This window comes from Cupressus sempervirens, chromosome 6, assembly GCF_028749045.1.
Source record: "Cupressus sempervirens isolate cs-2001-9-10 chromosome 6, ASM2874904v1, whole genome shotgun sequence".
Lineage (NCBI taxonomy): Eukaryota > Viridiplantae > Streptophyta > Pinopsida > Cupressales > Cupressaceae > Cupressus > Cupressus sempervirens.
Window position 1 is genome coordinate 294,449,051 of NC_143123.1, and position 22,722 is coordinate 294,471,772.

At 35.4% G+C, this 22,722-nt stretch overlaps 1 protein-coding gene across 1 annotated transcript; it reads right to left on the reverse strand.

Moving 5' to 3' along the window:
- Positions 1-15,983: 15,983 nt before the first annotated feature.
- Positions 15,984-22,491, reverse strand: LOC149552374 (galacturonosyltransferase 8-like). Its single transcript, XM_089787913.1, has 3 exons — positions 21,512-22,491; positions 17,054-17,584; positions 15,984-16,510 (listed from the first exon to the last, which is right to left on the reverse strand). Exons 1-3 carry the CDS (start codon positions 22,394-22,396, stop codon positions 16,235-16,237), a joined length of 1,692 nt encoding a protein of 563 aa, XP_089644039.1. The 5' UTR covers positions 22,397-22,491; the 3' UTR covers positions 15,984-16,234.
- Between the last annotated feature and the right edge of the window lie 231 nt (positions 22,492-22,722).

Consider the following 22,722-nt stretch of genomic DNA (forward strand, 5'->3'; position numbering starts at 1 on the left):
CCTCTAGAGGATTTCTCATTGACATGTATTTATTCTATAACTTCTTTATTGAACTCCATTTCTCTAATACAAATCATTTCTAGACAAGATGGTCCATCATGCTCATCAGTCAAGTGAAAGATACACATGTTCACCTTCTTAGAAGAAGGTCCCTCAATTGCTAATTTCTAATTTCTCGACAGCATATGAGGTTGTCTCCCTGGTGCTCCTAAGTGATTAAAGTTCCTAGGAAAATCACAATAAGTCATTCCAAGAATCTTCTTTTTCATCTCCAAGACATCATTCAACAATCTCTGAACTACATGATCTATTGAACCAGAAGTGGATGTCTGATTTTGAGGATTTCGAATCTCCTGTCCCCATTTCACTGTAGCCAAGATGTTATCTTCTAACTCCATGGCTAATCTTTGTGTTGCATCAACATCTGCTACTATGTTCCTTCTTAAGTGAAACCTTATGTCAGGGGGCATGGCATTTACAAAGAAACCTTTTATGTTCTCATTATTGGGTCTCTTCGTGGTTGGGGTTTTATACAAGATCTTATTAAATTTGGTTATGAAGTCATGCATGGGCTCTTGAACTTCCTTTTTAAGTTGTGATAGTTGTAATAGAGGATTATGTCCATCATCAACAGCTTTGAACCTAGATTCAAAAGCAATCCTCGCAGAAACCTAGTCAGTGATAGCCCAATTTGGAAGATGTTGAAACCAATCAGCGATAGCCTGTGTCAAAGTTTGCACAAATAATCAAACTACAACATTCTCAAAGTTGACAACAAAAACTCCATAGGCTATGTTAAATACATTCAGGTATTCATCACTGGATTTCTTCCAATCTCCACTAAACTTAGGAAGAATATCTCGAGCTCCTTTAGGTAACGAATTAGGATTAGGTCCCAGGGCCAAAGGTCCCACTTGAGCACCCTAGGGATTTGCATCTATGGTGAGGAACTAGAAGTTGATAGGTTGAATATTAAAGTGTGTAGGAATGAGGGTTCCAGGAAAGACCAGAGCTTGCAAAGAAATGGTAGTTGGTTTAGGTTTCACAGGAGAAGTGGGACTACTTCTACATTTAGTTATCCCCTTCCTCGTATGAGTATGATTTGGGGAAAAATTTAATGACTTTACAAACTTAAAGGATTCGTCTATGGATCATTTACTTTATCACCCTAGGTGTACTTCCCCTAGCCAGCCTGATGAGGAAAAACTTAATTACTAGATTTATTGAGCCAGGTTAGGATTCAGAGCTTGCCGAGCTAGTCTTTCTACAACTACTTCTTCTTGAGCGTTAGGTACCTCCCTAATTACTTCTTCTTCATCTCTTTCTTCTTTGTCTTCAAGAACTTGACTAACCTACACGTATTGTTCATTGCTAGCCTTTCTATTCCAAGCTATGGTATTTAGGTCAGAAATAATGTCTTCTTAAGTATTATCAAACCCTAGACCTGGTTGAAGAATAGGATAAATGTCTTGATGAGGCAAGACCATTATAAATCAAACATCATGTTTCCCCAGTAAAGTCACCAAAAACTATTAGTGACTAGTTTTTCCCTCCCAGTTATTTTAGTTTATATTAATAGGAAAAAACCTTTTACCACAAATGAGTCTTGAAAACTTGCAAAGACTCTCTATGTTTAAAGGCACGACTCCCTTCTACAATTATTTATCGATACAACTCTTATTGTAAATTAAGTATAACATCTTCCCTTTAAATTGAAAGAGCTTAAGGAAAAAAGGAAACATCCTCTCATAAACACAAAAGAATGTTGCAAATTGAGAAATTAATATTTGATATATGTTACACGACACATACTTAAAGATTTCAGATCGTGATGAGACTCACCAAACTAAAACAAAGGAAAATATAACTTCAACATAGTCAATGAAACAACATCTATGCAGAAAAGAATTTCATATGAAACCACCATCAAACGAGATAACCACATGATTATCAAAGAGATGCACCAAAAATAACCATACAATTAGTTCTATTATCATTAACTTTATTGTCTATTTAACCAAAAAGGAAACAACTACTAAGTTAATCAACAAAATAAAATTCTAAGTTTTGAGAGTTGACCCTTTAGGTCGATCAAAACATAAAAAATATAGCCACACAGGGCTAACCAAATTAGTTTCAAAAACTAAATCATTAAGGAGTTTCCAACTGTTTAAATAGAAAGAGTTTTAAAGAAAAGCAAGATAAAAATAGGAAAATAAGACAGGTAGCCCCTCAAAAATTTCCTAAGCTCTAGTTGTATCACCGTCATTGGAGCAAGGGTCTTGGGAGTTAGAACAACTGCCACTACTTTCCTTCCAAGCCTTGTGCGTTGCGAGGAAACCAATCAATTCCTATTGTTGTGAGATGCCAAGTTGCTTCAGGCGAAGCTTCCACATTTTCATAATCCTACAGATATGATCAAGCATTTTATCTTGCACATCCAAATGATTGGTGTAGATGATCATCATAGAATCTACTCTAGCAACAATGGTTAAGCCCTTGACCAATACTTCACTGGTTTTCTTCAACAACTTGACCTTGGATAAAAATGATGTTTCCACCTCTTTCAAACGTTTTCCATTCTGATCTTCATTTTCCATGATTTCGACATCAATGCATTTAATATCAGCTGCTAGGATTTCTTTTAGACATCCCACTTATTTTAGTAGTTCAGAGCATTCTTCTAATCCCTATTCAATCACTATGTTCCTCCATTCCAGGTTAGCTCTAGCGATGAACAGAAAATCAATATCGAACTTAGCTTCTAAATTTTCAGTCAAGAACCTATATATGTCATATTCTTGAACCCCTGAAATATTGATGACATACTCATCCCACTTAATCTTTTCAGATTCCTAGGCATTCATCTTTGATTCTAGGTCAGACATCAATTTATCAGCTCTCACATTAGTATTTGTAAAGTGGGAGAAATAATTGGCTTCCTGGGCATGAATCGTGTTCAACCACTCACCATAGGCTTGGGAAATGGAATGATCCCTTTTGACTTGTTCAATAAAACTCTTTTTTAGAGGAGATTCAACATCAATGACAAAAATGGAAGTAGGCAGAGTTTCTATATTTGGGTTTCGGATTTCATGAATATATTCAGCCATTTTTCACAGCGACTGCTTTAGCTCTTGTTTATCCCTTTGATCCTTCCATATGTGATGGGAAATCCTAGAATTCCCTGCAATCCATATCTTCATATCTACTTCCCTAGAAGCAGTACTAAGAACAGTTTTCTCAGCTATATAATCTTGGGGAAGTATTTCATCTATACCCTTATCAATCGTTTGTTTCATCACTTCAGCTACCCATTGCCCTGTATTTTCATCAATATTCAATATAGTCTCAATTTTTGCCTTTTTAGCTTTAGGATTCTTCCCAAGACATTTTCTTACCATATCACCCACTGGGAGTTGCTAGTACTATGCTCCTTTTCTTACTCATAGAAAACTCAAACCAATTAGGAACAAAAGGATTCTCTTTAGGAGGAGGGGTTTGTAGCACAAGTGATGAACTGAGTGTCATTGAGCTTAAAGTGTTAGCTCCCTCTTACTTGTTGATTCCCATGTTCCATCTCACCACCTGGGGCTCCAAAAGAGGTTTCTTTTCTTAAGTCCAGATCAATTATCACTAACTTATTACAAGTCTCCTTCAAACTACTCATTTGTTCATGTTTCTTTCTACTACGGGAGTGAGTCCACTTGATAGAGGAAGGAAGATGAATTGAACCTTGAATAGAGAGTTTAGGTTCAACTCTCAACTTTAGTTATCCTATAGCGAGAGAAGGAACAACTTCATTAGTACTAAGAACAAGTAAGGGTGAACTGGAGCTAGCACGAACCTTTAGAACACTATAAGCCACTAAATTTGTCTGTCTCTTACCTATGAGCCATTGTTATTTTTTGGTTAGGACAGGAAAGGTTCTTATATGCAGGTCATCCTCCTCTTGTATTGTCCAGTCAATTTTTGGCAATGGGTAAGCTTCCACTTGTTCAATGTAAGTTGGGTCAACAATTTGCTCATTTTTTCCTTCAATTACTCTAGGGGTATCTAGCGAGAGACCAAAATCCTTGATCTATGCTAGCGACAATCAAGACCATAACCTCTTCCTAACCTCAAATCATCTTGACAGTTAGCCTAGAAATCTTCTAAATGGGGAACATGGAGAGTAGAGGGACCTAGCTTGGAGTACCTTAGGGAAAATTCTTGACTATCAAAGTTAGGTCTAGCAAAGTAGGTTAACAAGTTCGTGGATTTAATTTCATCTCTAAGCTTAAGAGCATCTTAGATTGTCTTTCATTTGTAGTGCTCGAGTTCAACAGGGAAAGTGTAGCCAAAACCTTTCAATTTTTTATAATTCTTTTTGACCTCTGCCGATTGTCTACATATTTTGATCAACACAAAACAATCGAGGTAGCGCCAAGGTGACCTTAGAGGCTTTCCTTCATATCCTCCAACCTTGAGGTAGGTGAACTTTGGAAATTGGGTAAAGAAACTACCATAGATATTGATCAATTGAGCAACTTCCTATGTTATCCTTGCGTTCTCTTTCCCTTGCAATTCAAACACTAATTTAGCCAGGAAAGTGTCTTTCAAACTATTTTGAAACCTTTTGGGTTTTTACTCTTCTGTAAGAGAGGATAGTATTCATAAATTGGCATGCTTTGATTCTAGTCTAAGTGTGTTAAACCCTTCCATTCTCTGTCACAAGACAAGATATAAACAAATATCAAGACATATAAAAACCCAAAATCCCAAAAATTTGAGAAAGTTCTTCTTGCAGCCTGGTAGCTATGATATCTACCAAATCGATAAATCTATCTTCTCCTAAGATTGTTTGGATGAAGAAGTACATCCAAATCTTCCAATAGAAGGCATGTGCATTCCCTTTCACTCTATTTAGCTGTGTAATGAAATCCTTAATCTCAAGAATCATATGTTCTATGGTTAGTGGACAGAGAAGGCAGGAACCCCCTCTCTCGAATTTGAAAAGCCAACCCTTTGGAATGGTATTATTGAATTTAGTGACATCTCTAGATAATTGAGTGTAGGAAGATATAATAGTCCAGTCCTCATAGACTTCATGCAGAGGAATCCTTAGTGTACCCATTACAAAAACTCAGTTAACATACACCTAAACTTCACCATTAAAAGCACAGATACACTTTTCAGCTACGCCATATCTATCTCTGCATGGTAGGACCAATTCAAGGGAGGGGAAGGCTTCAGGGAAAGCAAACGCTTGCAACAACCCACTATCTGAGACCTTCTGGGATATAGAACTAGGTTTTGGGTTTGCATATCTAGCCAATAATTTACCCATGTCTTCTTTCACAAGGAACGTGTCTTCAATATCAATTAGGACACTACTTATAACAAACTCCTTAACTTTATCGGGTAATTTAGAGTGAAATGCGGAAGCCATGGTAAGGAGGTTAGCCAGAACATAACATAACAAAAAGAATTGACAGTCCTTAAGATAATATAGGAAAAGAAATATCCCTGATAATAAAGGGCAAGAGAATCACCATGCCGGGTGCATGCAAGATTTTTTGAAAAGAAATGCTTAAGCTACCTTTGTGTATCTCTAGACAAGACTAAACTAGTCTTTTACTGAATAAAATAATGGTAAAAAGGAATGAAAATGAGGTAGCTCCTTTTAAAACATAAAACTTGGATTTAAAGCATGCGAACGACTAACAAGACCGGTGATGGGACAAGTACTTTTTATCATTAAATGCTCATTTGGGCTCTACACATGTCGCAACATGTCTTTCCATCATTACCATTAACTTTGAATTAATACATATCTTTTCGTAGATCTTGGTAAAATGTTTTGCTTTCTTTGAGCCACTTGCCTAGACACATGGCACTGATGGTATCACTCTTTTTGACCAAGCGAACATGAATGATTGAACTACAAAAATAGTTCAATGTTCAATTTCAGAAGTCAAGATATACATGAAACTATGCTCTTTGATAACAAGGACTGGACATGAAGGTGGACTTATGAACTTTGAACATTGAACAAAGTGTTCAATATTCATGTTCAACTTGAATGATGAGCAAAGTATCCTTTGGGACAAATGACTTTTTTGACTTTGAACTGTCTTGACCAAGGAAAACTTATGAAATTATGAACTATGAATCTTAAACAAAATGTTCAATATTCAAGTTTAGAGATTTGTTCAACCAAAAACTTGGAAACGAAGAATGTCGAACTAGTCAATATTTACAATAGGGACTTTGATAGGAGACCTTCTCTAACAGCTGCTTTAAAATACCATGATCATGTAAAAGATAAATGTGGACCATTCATAGGTAACGGGTTGAATGATGACACAAAGGGTATGAGTTGGAGCATTTTTCAAAACGGACATGATTATAGTTACAAGGAAGATTGAAGGGAGAAAGATATGGTAGGAATAAGAGTTTAATGAGTAGACATGGAAATTTGTTGATGTTATATTCAATTGTATAAATTAAATTATATATATGAGATATATAATAATTTATGACAAATATTATATGGAATAACTGAACTCTTATATAGTAATAATTAATTAATTATTATAATTATAGGTGTTATTGTGTTAATTTTGTGATAATGAATAGACATGTCTCATGAAGGTTTCTTAGTTGATTCTCCCTGTAAATGGAAGAGATTATTGTGTTGAAAAATGCATACCTAATATGATAGTGCTCAATACATTTGCAATGATATGAAAACCTCGACATGGTATCAAAGCAAGGTTGGAAGAAATAATTAGAAGAATATAAATCAGGTAATAAAAGAGGTAGTGATTTCTGATGTTTGAATGGAAGATATGCATCAATATGAAGTTGACAACTATCTCTATCAATCATGAGGAGTGTGGAAAAAGTGATTTAATAAGTAAGATATAGAGTTAGCAGTAAGAAGTTGTAACCAATACCAGGGACATGCCAATTTGGAAGCAACCTATCTTGGCGAATCAACAAAAATTTGCTCATTACAAAACCATTGACTCAACAAAGAAGACAATTAGAAGGAAACCAAGTCACAAATATGTCATGACATAGTCAATCCTTTTGCTAAGAATTCGTCCATTTCATTTTTCACTGTCTTGCCTACTACGAGATTCAGGGGGATTCTATTGTTTATTTAGGAAGTGTAGCTCCCTCGTGGTCTTCTTTAGCTACACATACCATAGATGTCTTGCATTTTACCTCAGAGAGACCATGCAGCTTTGTGATCACACCTTACAGCTCTTATTCCCCCATAGAGTGATTCTGGTTTATCTTATCACCACTTTCTTCTCTCCCTCGTCTCCTACATGTTGGACAAAGCAGCCATCTAGTTCCACCACCATCACCAATCATTCTAGATTTGTGAGACCTCATAGAGTAGAGGAGGAGAAATGAAGATAATGGTAAAGATGGAGCCAGGATTGAGTAAGAACAATTGATATAGAGATAGAGAGAGGTACACCTTTCCGTATTTATTTGTATTTCCCTGCACCTCTTTCCATATTTACCTCTTGATCTATCTCTATATATCTATCTTGTGTTCTCATATTGCTTTTATTATATATTCATCTCCCCCCCCCCCCCCCCCCCCCGTCCATTTCCCCTCTCATAATCTCTCCTTACGTCTCATCTATATATATTTATTTCTAACATCTTTATCTACAACTTTCTCCTTTCTCTTTATCTGGCCCTTTTTCCCTCTACATATCTCTTGTCTGTATTCATCTTCACCTCTATACTTGTCTTGATTTTATTCTTGCGTTCTCGGCCCCTCCTCCCTTTCCTCTCTCTATATTTCATACATAGCATGATTTTATTGATTAAAAAAAAATTACAAATATTTAAATAAGATCTACATTATTATTTGTAAACCTTTACAAATTAATATAAATATACTCGATATCTTTTATTTCTATACTATTATTTTTAATACTAAATTTGTTAGCAAAAATAATATAACTAAAATTAAAGTTAATTTAAATTATATATTTTATGTTCTTTATAATTTCAAATTTTTATATTTTACTTTTAAAAATGAAGGATTATAATTATTATTAAATATTAATGTAGTAAAGGATTATAATTATTATTTTTGAATATTAATATTATTTAGAAAGTAAAAGATTATTTTAAAATATACAATTTATTTTAATTATTATTTTAATATAAATAAAATAGTTCCCATAATTTAAATCAAATTCAAAACTTCTTATACATAAATATAACTTTTACGCTGAATTGTTTATCTGGGGAATATTATTTGTACAACATTAAATCATCAGACGTTATGCGTTCTTATCCTATCCACGGCACTATTGACATGTGAATAAGCACAAAAACCCAGTAAAATTATAAATCAAAATAGGTGCCATGTATCGTTGAGTCTCCTATGGGGCACAAATTGCCTTCCAAACTTATCAAAAGCTTATACAATTTTCAAGCCATCTTGGAAAACCCTTGACCTTCACCAGAATGAGATCACCCACACTCCATTTCTGGTAGTCGGAAGCTTTGCTGCAGCTGGAGCCATTTTTGTTTGGTTTTGTCCCCTCAAAACAATAGAGCGAAAATGGAATGTATTTTGTGTAACGTGTAGCAGAGGTAGGTTTCAACTGCTCAATATGGACTTTTTAGAGCATCATCCGGTTGCGCAAGCAAAAGAGGAATTTAAATTATTTAGTTTAAGGTCTTTTTGTTCTATGCTTTGGCAGATGAATGACCATAACGACAAGCTCAGTCGTCCATCCCTACTCCGGCCATAGCTGTAATTTTCCTATTAATTAAGTGCCAGCATTACAAAATTAAATACAATGAGAGTCGTAAGAATCAAGGGCTCTTTCACCATCGCTATCAGCGGAACTGCCTTTTATTAAACTCAGAAAGAGACAAAAGCCACTGGTGACAGAGTCAATATCTTCGGCGGCAAAAATGTAATGTGAATAGCTATCCCATTGGTGTTAGTGAGAAGGTTGTAAACATCTAAATATCTCCACACAATGCCTGTCAAGTTGCTTAGTGCATGCATTTGGACATCCTCTCACTGCTATAGCGATGATGCAATTTCTCAAGCCATTATTTGAAAAACCAAAAAGATCAACGGTTGAAAGCGTCTCAATGGCAGTCATTTGCTCTCCATGGCTGTCAACCGTTGGATGTCAAACTGAGCCTCTCAACTTCACGGAAGAAACGCCTACGGCATAATAAAGACATCAGATCACCTCCATGGTTTTGGTATGTATGTTAACAAACTAAATTCGAAAGAATCACATTAATATCTATTGTAGAAAAAAAAGTTGTGTCAAAAATAATGTCACTTTTTAAAAATCAAGTTTTTGATAACATACCAATTTTCATGGGGCAAAAAATAATTCAATCAAATCAAGTCTATATATATATATATATATATATATATATATGGATTCTACACAGAAAATCTTAAAAGACTCTAATTTACTTCATCTTCAATTTCCTAACCATTAAATGACAATTTGCATCTGAAAGTGAAAGTTTTCTTGAAAATTCATAGTTCAATGTCAGTTTAGGCAAAAAAGTGCAACCCACTATTGTGGGCTCACCTAGATGGGTGATGATGATAACTGTTAAGGAGTTTGTGAGTGAAGAAATTTAGGATTAGGTGATATTATCAATTAGGCTACATTGTAAGAGAGAAAAGTCGTAGTCAATTTTGATAAGTGAAAAACGTAGGTTCATCAAATAGGAGCTCATTATCAAGGTGGTCATCATTGTAAGATAACAAGAAAGACATCGTGTGGGGTGGGTGAAATTGAAGTAAGGAATGAGGGATGATGAAAGAAGCATGGGGGAGGAAAAACCATAGATACATATTTAGATGACGGTTCCTATAAGAGTTATGTATGATGAAGGGATAGTCAAAGAAAGAAAGAAACTAATTTTTATATAAGAATAACAAACGTGGCTTATCTATATATAACATTGAAAACTTGAATAGAAAAGTATAGTTGTTTTAATTTTGTAAAAATAAAAGAAAAAGACAAAATCTAATAGTAATAAGATCTATATGTCTTAAACAAAAATTCTAATATAAATGAACCTTGATTGGAAAGTGATAGGATTTTAGGATGTTGACAATGTTGAACAACACAAACATTAAAATTTTCAAAATGATATAAGATAAATGACAACAAAGAAATGAAGTCACAAAATATCATAAAAATGAAAAATATAGCATAGATCTATAATTAAAACACTTTGCACCCATTGACTATGCTTCCACATTTTGGAGATAGAATAGCAATTACAACTACAACCACAAACAAAATTTCTCTATACATAATGCTTTCATCGATATTTGTATGTTGTTCCACAGATCTTATCTTGGCACAAGCTAAGGGGGTGCAAGGTGCGAACAAATGTTGCAGTCTTCTTTGTAAGTGTCAATTGCATTTTCTTCAAAGTTCCTAAAACCTTATTAAAAAAGAATTGAATTTTACATTGATCTGCAATAAGGGTAGGGTAGTTTTCCTATACTTTTACATTTTCCAAACATTTATGCTAGAGCATTTTCAACTATAAAATTTAATCAAAAAAGCCTTGATGGTTGATCTTATGCTAATTGAACCTTCCATGTTGGCAGAACCAAGTGGTGTTGCACCTTTCATTTTTATGAAAGTTTGCAAAACTTCTAAACAAATCTATTTCTATAATATCTTGTTACATCAAGACACCCTTAACAAAAGTTGAAACATTTGATGCATATGGTGAAACAATGTGACTAGTCCTAAAAAATTTTAAACAAATTCAAATTTTTTTTTTGGTATAAAGTGTCACGATTTGACAATATCCCCCCTGCTTGTGATGATGACAAATTAAAGAGTAACAATATAAGGATGAACATGATACTAGAGTAAAATAAGGATGAACAAGATACCTGAGTGATGCCATTTACTTTTACCTCTGTGCACCTCTTATGGTTGTTAAATTTATGTAATCAAAGAGAACCTTTTGTTTCTCTTTCCATGGGATTGGGCGAGATATTACGAATTCAAATATGAAATTCAAACTGTTGCTGTCCCATCAACGGCTCTGACAATGTGTGGATCTTCCACCGTGAAGCAGAGTTTATAACTGCTGACTGCAGCGCTTAACTGAGTTGATTACACAAACGGAAACGATTAAGAAAGGGAACAAGTCAAAAGGGCCCCGCACTATCCACCCAAGTTTTTGAGTGTGTTGGTCCAAAAGTGCAATAGATCAATGGCACATCTTTATTAAGGCAACTGAAGTAGGTTTTTTTCATCCTTTGTGTAAGTCCATGCTACATTCCCACGCCAAACCATCTTTGACGATTATTTGCAATGTGGATGTGGTCAAGAACGGAGATTTTAGCATTGATGTCTTGTTGGTTCTTCTTCCAACCTTTGGCCCTCTCCTCCCAATTTATATAAGTAATTCTTGCAAGCTTCTTATGATTGGTAAGATTAAACTTTTCCCGCGCGCAAAGGCTTTTTGGTTGCTTCTTCTTCTTATGAGAATAAAAACTTCTTGGTTTGATTTTTTAAAGTTTGAGAAGAGTACTGTTAAACCTTAATCTTTTACTAAAACTCATTTTAAACTTTTCAGTGTAAATCTAATGTGGGTTAAACCTTCAAATCTTTTTCTTAATTTTTTCTCATTTGGTTGTTTCTAAAAGGTTGATGCTTCCACCTCTCTTATGGGACATTCTAACTTTTCTCATGTCCTTGAGCAAACTAGTGGATATTGAAATTTCCTCACATGTTCAAAGGGAGATGGTCATAATGGTTGGGGATAGGTTGTGCACGACCTCCTCTTCGACAAATGTCATCAATGTTTTGTTACCAAGTATTTGGCTTCAAATTTATTTGTTTCATGTCAAAAATCTATATCACCTAATGGTTGAGAATCTCGTCTCTACTAATGTTGCCTCTTCCCGAGAATTTGATTAAATATTTAACAAAATAGTAAAACATTTTAACCAATTAACTAAAAAATATTCTCCCATTTACATAACTTGATGTGGATCTGAACATGGCACAATAAGATCCATATCAACATCTTAACTTCTCCACAATACCTCGATTGGAAGATCATAATTTAAGCAAGATATTCAATTGAGTGGGTTAGAGACCAACACAGGCAACAATGTCAAACACAGAACAACATATCTTTAGTTGAGGAGTTCAACACAAGATATTCAAACTAGAACATTGCATTAATGTTATGAACATGTCCACCAAGTCACACACCCAAAAGAACTAATACAAGGCAATGTAGATCATTCTTCAAATCAATCATGACAGCAAGTCTTATTATCAACAAACAACTAAAAATAATTCCCATTGGAGGCCGAAAAACTTGATAGTGCAACAATTGCATACCACAAATATTAATGCTAGAACTAAAATCCTTGAACTTCTTAGTCGAGGGAATGCAAAGCGTTCTCCAAATTCGCTTTTGTCTATATCACATCTTCCATTTATGCTTCTGGGTGAGATTGTGTGTGAGTTTATCAGCATCAATATTTCAGATCACGCTCAATGATCCATCATCAAAATGAGAGAGCTAAGAAATAAAAGATGAGAGAGCTAAGAAAGAAAAGAAATGACATCAAAAACATCTTCCCATTCTATCACCTGTCAAAAACATCTCATATTGACTTGATATCACCACTTGACATAATAACAGCATTTGAACACTCAATATTGAACCTTTATTAGTTTTCATGCACCAAGTAGCACATAAATTCATCAAGTTAACATTAATGCAAATGAAAAATTGACATTAGTGACAACATTAAACATGTATATGCTAACAAACCAAGGTCATTGGGGTTGTTGATTGAGTGTGAATAACTCAACAAGTTAACTAGTTCTCAATTGAGAGATTATATGTAACAATGGACAAGTAATCATAATATTGGAGGGTCATTCTTTATATAAATCATCGAAGTGAGGAAACCTTATAGTTGCGTATAAAAAGGAGAGCATGTAAGTTTTGTGAAAGGGGGTGGATCATTCATCCATGTATGAGGCAATTTGTCAAATGTGAAGAGCCCAATAAAGAATACAAAAATTAACAAAAGTTAGAATTAACGATGAATATCTTAAGATAATTTAAAATAAATTAGCAAAATGTGAAGAAGTAAAGGGAAAAGAAAATGTCACAAAACAAATTAGTTCAAGGTGTTAGGTGTTGCACCACAAAGCATCGTAGAGTATGCATCATTAAATACCCATCAAGTTAAGTGGGAGAAAAAGTTTCCAACAATCAATCAACAATTATTCAAAACCATATTAACAAATGAATAAAATCAAAATGATATTCTAGATTATATGTTCATGATAAAGTAGATCAAATATGTGATATAAAGGAATTTTCTAGACATGCTAACAAGTGTTGAGAGGAACAAAGAAAGTCTTGAAGTAGTTTAGATGGAGAAAAGGAAGAAAGAATGTTAGAGAAGGTCAAGTAATGGATGATTTATATGATCAAAATCTTTATTTGGAAAAAGCTAAAGTATAGAACAATTACTGTGAGGTGTTCGAAAAAAAATCCAAAAAAATTCATTGATATGGGTCTAATATAGGGTGGAAAATGTATCATATGATGGAAAGGATCACCATGGCCATCGTCTACTCCTAACAAAAAGGTTTGCATGCCAACAAGAGGAGCTCATAAAAAATAGGGTATAAAGAAGAACATAGCTATGTGCAGTTTAGAGAAGCGAGTGGAGGTTGAAGAGAACCGTCAAACTTGTCAAATCAAGGAAGCTATATAACTTTTATGAAGCTAAAAAACTTTTTATGATCATAGTTGTTGGGTGAATAGGCCTAACAATGAAAGAAAACTCTTCTTAACAATTTAAAACTTTGTTATGCTAAAGATGGTGGGTCTTACAAAGATCTTGAGGACACCTGCGGAGATTGGTTCAGATTTACTCAAATGGCAAAAAGAAGAAATGGTGACATTTTTTACTGCTTTGCTTCAAACTATCTACTAATGAAAAGGTCAATCCTTATTCAGCTAGAGGAGGAAAACTTATTGATGATTACCATGGAAAAGATGACTTAAATAACAGTGGAGAATAATGCAGCTTGTCACTAAATATTGCACAAGATCTTTGTGTAAGTAGTGAACGTTAAAGATGCAGTAGTGCATAAGGAAAACCCATTTATTTGATAAAGTCATTTTGACTGTAACTGATGAAAAATGAAAAGAACATTACTGGGAGAAGACTATTCCATAACATGTTTTAGACTAGGAATATGAGATAATATAAAATTTGTAACTATTTCTTTGCTGATAGAAACGTCGCTTTTGTACTTACCTGCTGGATTCTAGTTTTATCATCTATGCTCTGTGCTTCCTTGCTAATAACGTATTCGCTGTCCGCTGTGTATATTGTAAATGCTGTATTGAGTTATTTGATTGCAAAACAGTGCTTTTCTGCACTATATTTGGTAACAGTGTATTTCTATACAAAATAGTTAAAATCACCATACTGGGGAAAGACTGCTTTTAGTGTTTTCTAAACTCTGAAAAAATATTACCATAAGCAACATCCCATTAGCTGCAACTTGCATGTGTTAAAGAGTGCTTCCCTATTTCAACTTCAGTTTTATGTGCTATTAGTTTGATTACAAGTAGCAGGATCAGTGTATCCTTTCTGAAGATTGATCTGCAGGAACAGTGGCTCGATTATGTGCTTTCTAGCTTTTAGTTTGATTACGAGTAGCAAGATCTGAAGATTGATCTGCAGGAACAGCGGCTCATCTGCATCAAATGACTTCAGAGACAATTAAGGAAATGTTATGCCATGGGCTGTTCACTCCATTTGCTTCCTCTGATTTAGTCAAGCAGCATGTAAGTCTGTCACACAGAACAAATTGATCTGTGTACCCAAATCAATAACTATAGCTTTTTTCTGTTAAAAATTTGATCTATTTAATTTAACTCGCCTCTTCTGTCTTAAACTTGGTACAGTTAGACGGAGCAGCTATCAGAATTATGCTTGCATTCATAAGCTTTGAAGCATACCATCAATATAGCCTGCATAAAGGCACACTTGTCGTATATGGTACCTAATGCAAACAAAGGCAATTCCTCAAATGCTTAGAGCACACATCTATGTGCATCACTGCTATTGCCAATTGCATCAAGGACAACGAACCCTGAATACAATCCCCTTCGCATTTTATCTTACCATGGTTTCTTTCGTTTGGAAGTAAAATGGAATGGCTTTTAGCAATTATCATAAGAGGGAGAATGTGCCAACTTGTAACAAGAAAGAAACACTTCGTCTTTTTCATTTTTTTAGGGTATTAGATTGCGACACTTCGCCTTATTTTTAATACGCTGTCATTCAGGTAAAAATAGCCTTCAAAAAAAAAACCAATAGGTGTATTCTGTCTTTCAAATGTCAAGGCATTTCAAGAAAGCGGGCTGAAACTAATACTTTAGAATATCTTCAATGAAGCATAAACCAAAAAAATGAGTACACGGACAAGCAATTTAGATTGGTATGGACAAAACCTAAAATTTGTCTGGTTAGAAAGCTGTGTCTCAGTCGTCTGCAATTACTACAGAATAAAATAGGTGAAAAACCAAGAAACATTAGGTATTAATTAAACTAAAAATAAAAAAATAATGAATGAAATCATCCAAATTCAATATACAACACATTTAAAATAATTTATGAACAAAAACTTCAGAATTGCTTGCAAATATATATATATATATATAAAGAGTTTTTTAGTCTCAAATCTGAGATCTATTACGATCAAAATCACCAAAAGCACATCAAGCAGAATAATACAAAACTGTAAAAGGAATATGTTGCTTCCTCACTAAAGCACAACCTTTTAAGATTATCAGATTTACATCTCAGACAGTTCTAACATAAGCAAAACCAAATCTGCTTTTGATAAACTTGAATCAAACAAATTATTGGCCTTGATCTAAAGATTGAATAAACCAAAACAAACACTGAAACATGCAATTATAGTTTGTTTTATAATAGCTTAATATTACAGAAAGCACGCAACATGCCTCCAAATTTAAATTGGAAGACAACATTCTCAAACATCTGCTTACGCAGCCTGTGAGACTTCATAGCAACTTATGGGATTTGATTGGTAACAAAGCAGATCATAAAGTCATGCCTTATTGCAGCTATGGTGCCAAGCAATCAGGAATTTACCTCTAGCCACTTGAGTGTTGTCTAGTGACCAAAATTACATGTCTGCACGAACTCCATATCATAGGCCACATATTTAGTCCAGATATCTCGGTATTGATTCATAGCAATATCAAGCCACGGTTTCATATTTCCGTTGAAGTGAACAACTGCTGCATTTCGGATTTCATCCATGCTAATACTAGGGTTATATCCGAGACCAAGAACGTGCCAAGATTTATCCAGAGGCTTTGTTGTCTTATAGTATGTGATCAGACCTGGAGGTAATGTCCCCAGCTTCCATAGGGTACGATTTTCATTCTGCAAAGTCAATGCATAAAAACAGTGAGCAATTTGATATTCAACGAGATTCACAAAACTCAGAACTAAAAGGTGTAAGAAACCAGAACAATGGAAATAATATTCTTCTAGACGCAAGGCACATTTCTGTAAATGCAATTTGAAAAGATGCATGCTGTTGACCATTTTGACCACTCTATCATTTATACAAAATGGAGTGGCACTAATAAAATTTTCTCAGGCTGGTTAATATGACATTAATATGATTTATTTATATGTACTGCTCCGCAAGCCAATGGAATTCTTCAGTTCTCCAAGAATAACCAGATGCAATTTTCACTGCATGATGAGATAGGTCCAACATCACAAAATCCTTACAGGAGTTGCATGTCTCAACACTAGGTAAATTTTCTAAAATTCTATTCATCAAAAAATTGAAAACAAAAAGAAAAAAATCATCAGAAATTGTCTATGAATGAATGAACCCATTGTACCAGAAAAAAACTACATAATATTAATTGTTTCCAGTGCTTGAACACCAGTGCAATAAGGTGAAGTACTTACAAGGTTTTGCCAGTAATGGTACTCTTCAGTACACTTCTCTCTTCTCCATGCATCCAAGTCAAAGAAATTCATTCCATAAGCCCAGCCACAAGCCTTGGGATGAAACCTGGCCTTAATAAGTGGATGTGAGAAATTCATATATTTATCATAACGATGAAAGGAGCCAAAACAGGTCTCCACTGCTCCATTCACTTTGCCATCCATGTCTATCTCCCATAGACTTGTCAGATCCTTCTGAACAACCACATCATCATCCAGAAATAGAATTCGGTGCAGCTTTGGATACATTTCAGGCAGATAAAACCGCAAATGATTCAGCATAGACAAGTACTTGGGATTCCTGAACTTCATATTAGGTGCATCCTTGGTTGCATTTTCCAGCTTGTTCTCAAAGTAAAATCTCTGCAGATTGGCAGATTCAAGCTGGCGTAGAACAGGGACATAGGAAGAATTTAAGAAGGTATAGTCTTCCACAGCCTTCACCTCCACATGTGACCCATTGAGTGAGTGCAACTGCATCTTAAACCACACCTGCAAAAGCAAAAATTGGAAATTCAACAAGTGTTGAATGGAAAACTAGGAGACAAATTGTAGTTTATGGAAAAAATTAAGTGAAAAAATATGCTCCTGGGGATACAGCCCCCGCTTAAAATAACTCATCCTCTCTATAGAGGCATTTTGGGGACCCAAGGACAGGTAGGAAATATCTCCACCACACCATCCCCACCTTTTTGAAAAACCCCTTATACCCTTTCCCTTTAAACTATACCATAACCTAAAGGCTAAAACAATTAAAAACAAATAAATAGAACATTTTGACAATTTTCCAACTCCTGAAGAAGAAGAATAGAAGCAGCAGCAGTGAGAAGAGGAGTATAGAGGTGGAAATAAGGCAATTGCACATCAAATGTGCATCGTTTGGGATAAGCTTCCTATTTATTATTCATTTATTGAAATTCTTTTGCATTTTGTTTAGTTTTATAACAATCAAAAAGATTCTACAGGGAGCAAAGCATGGCTGTCATTTATGCAAAAATAATTATTTTCATCTTTTGTGCATTGATGACTTAGGGGTAAAAGGTTGTGAGAAAACAATCATACAGAAAAGGGCGGGTTAACCAGATTGTATGTGGAGGTTGAGGTAAGAAAGAATTGTATGTAGCATAGTGAGTCACTGTCTATGAGAATTATAAATTTTGAATAGCCTACAAGAATGATAAATTTTGAATATGAAGTGGAGAGGGTTCTACTTCTATCGGAAGGGGAACTAGTAGAGTTGCAGGGTTGCTTAATACACAATCACAAGAGATGGTCAAATCCTCTAATTTTCTTATGTTAATGTCATACCATTGCATATGGTACTCTCTACCTAACCTAAAAAAATGTTCAGAGATGTCATTGATGTTGGTCCTGTAGGTCAAAATATCATTATCCGCAACTTATCACCAAGGGCCAAAAAAAAAAATTCAGGAAAGGTAAGTCAGAACTTCCCAGGAAATATTGGGAACTTAAAATCTGTTTTTTCAATCCTGATGGAACCTTCTTTCTCCTCTTTGCCCTTTCTCACTTCTCCAAATCTGTTTTTCCATTAAATAAATATGTGTTTTGCCCTTTACTGGTCCATCCCTGCCTATAACAGGCCTGTGGGCAGTAAGTTTACTATTTATCACGATAAAACAAAGAAATATGGCCGATATTTTACCATGTTCTCTGCAATATTTTGAAACTTTTCTGTGATAACATTACTTCTAAGGAGCCAAAAAATGTTTACTTCACAGATATATCTGCAATATTTTGAACAATGGTTGATCCCTCATTTGTTCCACCTCAATAACATAAGATGCACACTTTCAACAATTTAGAAAAAAGCATTTTAAAGTGAGTGTGTTGATGGAAGAAAGAAGTAAACTTGGAAAAGGAATAGATCCAACGTCATCATGGATAAGTGGACCACCAAGCATTGAACATGTCGATATCATTGGCATGTGTTTAACAAGGTCTTATTTTCTTTAAACTATTGATTGTTCAAGGGAAAGGAAAAATACAAGCTTTTAGCTTCATTTGAAGGAAGCCATCAAAGAGGTTTAAGTCTCTAGTGGTGTACAAATGTTGACAATTTTAACTCCTTTGTGTAAACTAGTTAACTTGATGGAGGATAGTGCTTGCAAACACACATTTTAGGCCCCATGTGTTTCTATGTTGAACAATGCATTTAAGGGCATTAGAAAGGTAAATTGGGTGAAGGTAGTTACGTTAGAAGGTAAAAGATATACAAATGATCATATGCAACCATCACACTACACATGATTTGTTCAAGACTTTTTTGAAGAAAGAACTCATCAAGCAAGTAGAAAGTAGATAGCTTAGCTACTTCATTTTGTTGGAGATGATGTTTAAGATGTAGGAGACTAGAGAATTAATGATGATTAATTCAGAGTATGGTGGATGACTTTAAGATGTAGGAGACTCTAGAATTAATGATGATTGATTTAGAGTATGGTGGATGACCAAAGGCAAGTACATCTAAAGGAAGAACTATGAAATAAAATATCCTTATGATGACTGGTGTCCAAAACAAGGCAAGAAATTGTTAGTTCTGTTGTTAAAAATTCAAAATTTAATTTTTTTAATTTAACCTTGTAAATTGCCTTCATTCTTTGGAATAGCAATCACTTTGGCATTTAAATCTTAAAATTCTTAAGACTTTGTTCAAGTTTTATTGTTTGTAACTTTTTTGCACTAGATAGATACGTTTGTTCCTTCATCAAACTTCTTGTACCAGTCATAAAAAAACGTTGATACAGAATCCCCAGCATTGGAGAGATTTATGAGACCTTCATAATAAGTATCCTACTTTGGTACTTTATAAAAAGCATCTTACGCCCATTGTAACACAACAGTGGAATGCTATGAGTGCACCATTTCATATTGCAATCATGTTTTAGTTTCCCAAATGGTATATAACTAGGATTGAAAGAGCTCCTCTATCATCTTATGATGAAGAACTAAAAGAAGATTTCATCAAGGTCCTTTAATAAATGTATACTAATGAGGAGTCTTCTTTATTTCGCATAGACTTGGCTTCTCTCTGACAATCTTTGCGGTGGAACCTTCAACAAACAAAAGGTAAAGACAATTGAATTACATTATCTTAACTGAAATCTATTGAATAGCGAATGTGGCATGGCAAGGATGCACAAAGGATACTTGGCACTCAACTGTTTTCACAAATTGGCAATTTCTCTACTGCATAAATTTGGTCCACATATAGCTTCATTGAGTCAATAAAAAGAACAAGAGTACTCTAGATGATAAAAGAAATTGGCAGCCTTACATATGCCTTGAGACTATACAATCATAAATCCCTAGTTATCACGAAAATCCAATGTCACATTGGAATGTTGAACCCTCCAATATGCTATACGAGTTGATGAGGAGGCTCAAGAGGATAAGTTGGGGTTCCATCGCATGAAGCAGCCCCTCATAATGCCAGTAACTCAAAAATGTGTTTCAAAATTTCAGCTTTGATGCAGATCTACCAAAGATAGGTGTTGGTTAAAGATAGCTATATATGTTTTCTATGCTCTTTACATTTTGTGGTTGACATTTTGTAGTTCTTCTGAGCATTTTTCTGTAATTTATATATAATATATACGTACATTGATAAATGAAAATATCTAAATTTTTATTAATTATTTGTCAATTCTCATCTGCATCCTCAATTCAAGCCCAATAATACCTACCGAGATTCAATAAAGTTTATGATAAATGCTTTATCAAGATTACCATACGAATTATTAAAAAGGAAAAAAAAATCCTAATAGCCATCTCCTGTCATACCCCAGAAATGGCCCAAAAAAACCGATACCAAATACACATCCCGTCCCCTGATGTCCACATCCCAGAAACTTAACAAAACAGATGCAGTTTACAGGCTGTAATTGCAAATTTGGATGAACGTAGATATTGTAAGAATACTCTTGTCCAGAATTCCTCAGTTGATAGACCTAAAAGGTAAAATTGGGCCAAGCGGCCATTGGTATACTTTAGAAGTTAATTGGCGTATACGGACCCCAAATATTAAGAGAGCCTGAGTGAATAGGTTTTCCCTACAATTTGGTTAGCATAATTTAAATAGAAATTTAGATCAAGTGGGATTTTGTCTACTGATGAAAGTGTTTGGTTCAAAAGGAATCAAATAAAAGTATTATTGGGTCTAATGGCCTGGCACTGAAGAACAATGCCCCTTTAGATCAGTCTTTGAATCTTACACACATAGATCTGCTTCTTTTTTTTGTGAAAAACCTAAAACTAGGTCAAGAAACCCTTGATCCACGGGTAAAATTGTTTGCTCACAAAACCCCCACAAGCACAGGACGAATTTGGAGTCGTCAGTGGTCAGCAAACAAGGATTGCTCTGGAACTTCGAAAATAAATAAATAAATAAAAGCAACTGACCTGCATTGCTGCGAGATTCATCTTGTCCGTGACAACATGGAAGACATGCTTGGAGGGATCTCTGGCATTCTTGACAGCTGAGTTAACTACGACGGATGCAGCGATGACATTGTCGGAGAAGATGGCATAATGGTAGAGACTGGGGTCTTCCCATTGAGGGGGAGGGGAATGATTCGCATCGGTGTACTTGATCGGATTGGAGATGCGCTCCTCCATGAGACGCATGGAGAGGCAGTGAAGGCTCTTAGGGATGGACTTGGCGGCAATTAGGCTGGAAAAGGCGCCCTGCTTCTTGGCCCTTGTGAGTTGGTCGTTGACAGCAAAGATGGTGTCCTTGAGCTTCTGGATCTTGAGCTGATTGTCAAATGACTCCTTGGCCTCGGCAATGAGCTGGCGCGTGAGCTTGATCTTCTCTTTGAGCTCCTTCTCCAGCTGTCTCACATCCTCCTCCTCCATCTCCCCAGCTGCCCTGGTCATAATGTCCGTATAGTTCCTGGCCTGCTCCGTGAAGATCCGCACCTGCTTCATGTTCTCCAGCTTCAGCCGCCGGGCATACGCGGCATAGGCATTCACCAGGGAAAGGTGGTCGCTCGCCTGCTTGTTCAGCAGATCCACACGCGTTTTCACCGGATCTGATTTCAGAGCCAGGAATGTCCTCGTTACATAGGCGTGCAGCTGCTGCTCCTGGTGCTGGTGCTGCTCTGTGTTGGTGTTGCCTTTGGTGCTGTCCATTTCAATGGAAAGCGTGCCGGGGTTGCTGCTGAAGAGAAGCGATCCAGCGGTGCACAAGAGCACAAGAAACATTGTGGGCGCAAACATCCTGCTACAACCTCCTCCTCCTCCTCCTCCTCCTCCTCCCCCGCGAGCTCCTCGAACCCCCGCCATTGTCTCAACTCTAGAATCCTCTCTCCTCTATTCTATGCTTCCATTTCGCTTTCCTCCAAACCCTCTCTCTTCCTCAATTAATCCCCTCTTTCTTTCGCCAGTTTTCTCCAGTTTTCTAGACATGTAATTGTGAAAATTGGATCTCCCTCTCTCTGTCCCTGTCCCTGTCCCTGTCCCTTCCCATATATCATCACAGTTGTATTCTTCTGTCTTGATTTTTTTTAATGATCCAACAATTTTAATTTGATTTTTCCCCTCTCCTATTTTATCAGTTTAGATTATATCTGTATAGATAGATTTAAGTAACTCAGTTTACTTTTATAACT

Bases quoted from the DNA above. Each gene is read 5' to 3' on its own strand.
- LOC149552374 (XM_089787913.1), bottom strand. From the start codon at position 22,396: ATGGCGGGGGTTCGAGGAGCTCGCGGGGGAGGAGGAGGAGGAGGAGGA. The intron at 17,585-21,511 runs GTCAGTTGCTTT...TTGCTTTTGCAG, and splicing joins TGAATCTCGCAGCAATGCAG to GTGTGGTTTAAGATGCAGTT. The intron at 16,511-17,053 runs GTAAGTACTTCA...TTGACTTTGCAG, and splicing joins ACCATTACTGGCAAAACCTT to AATGAAAATCGTACCCTATG.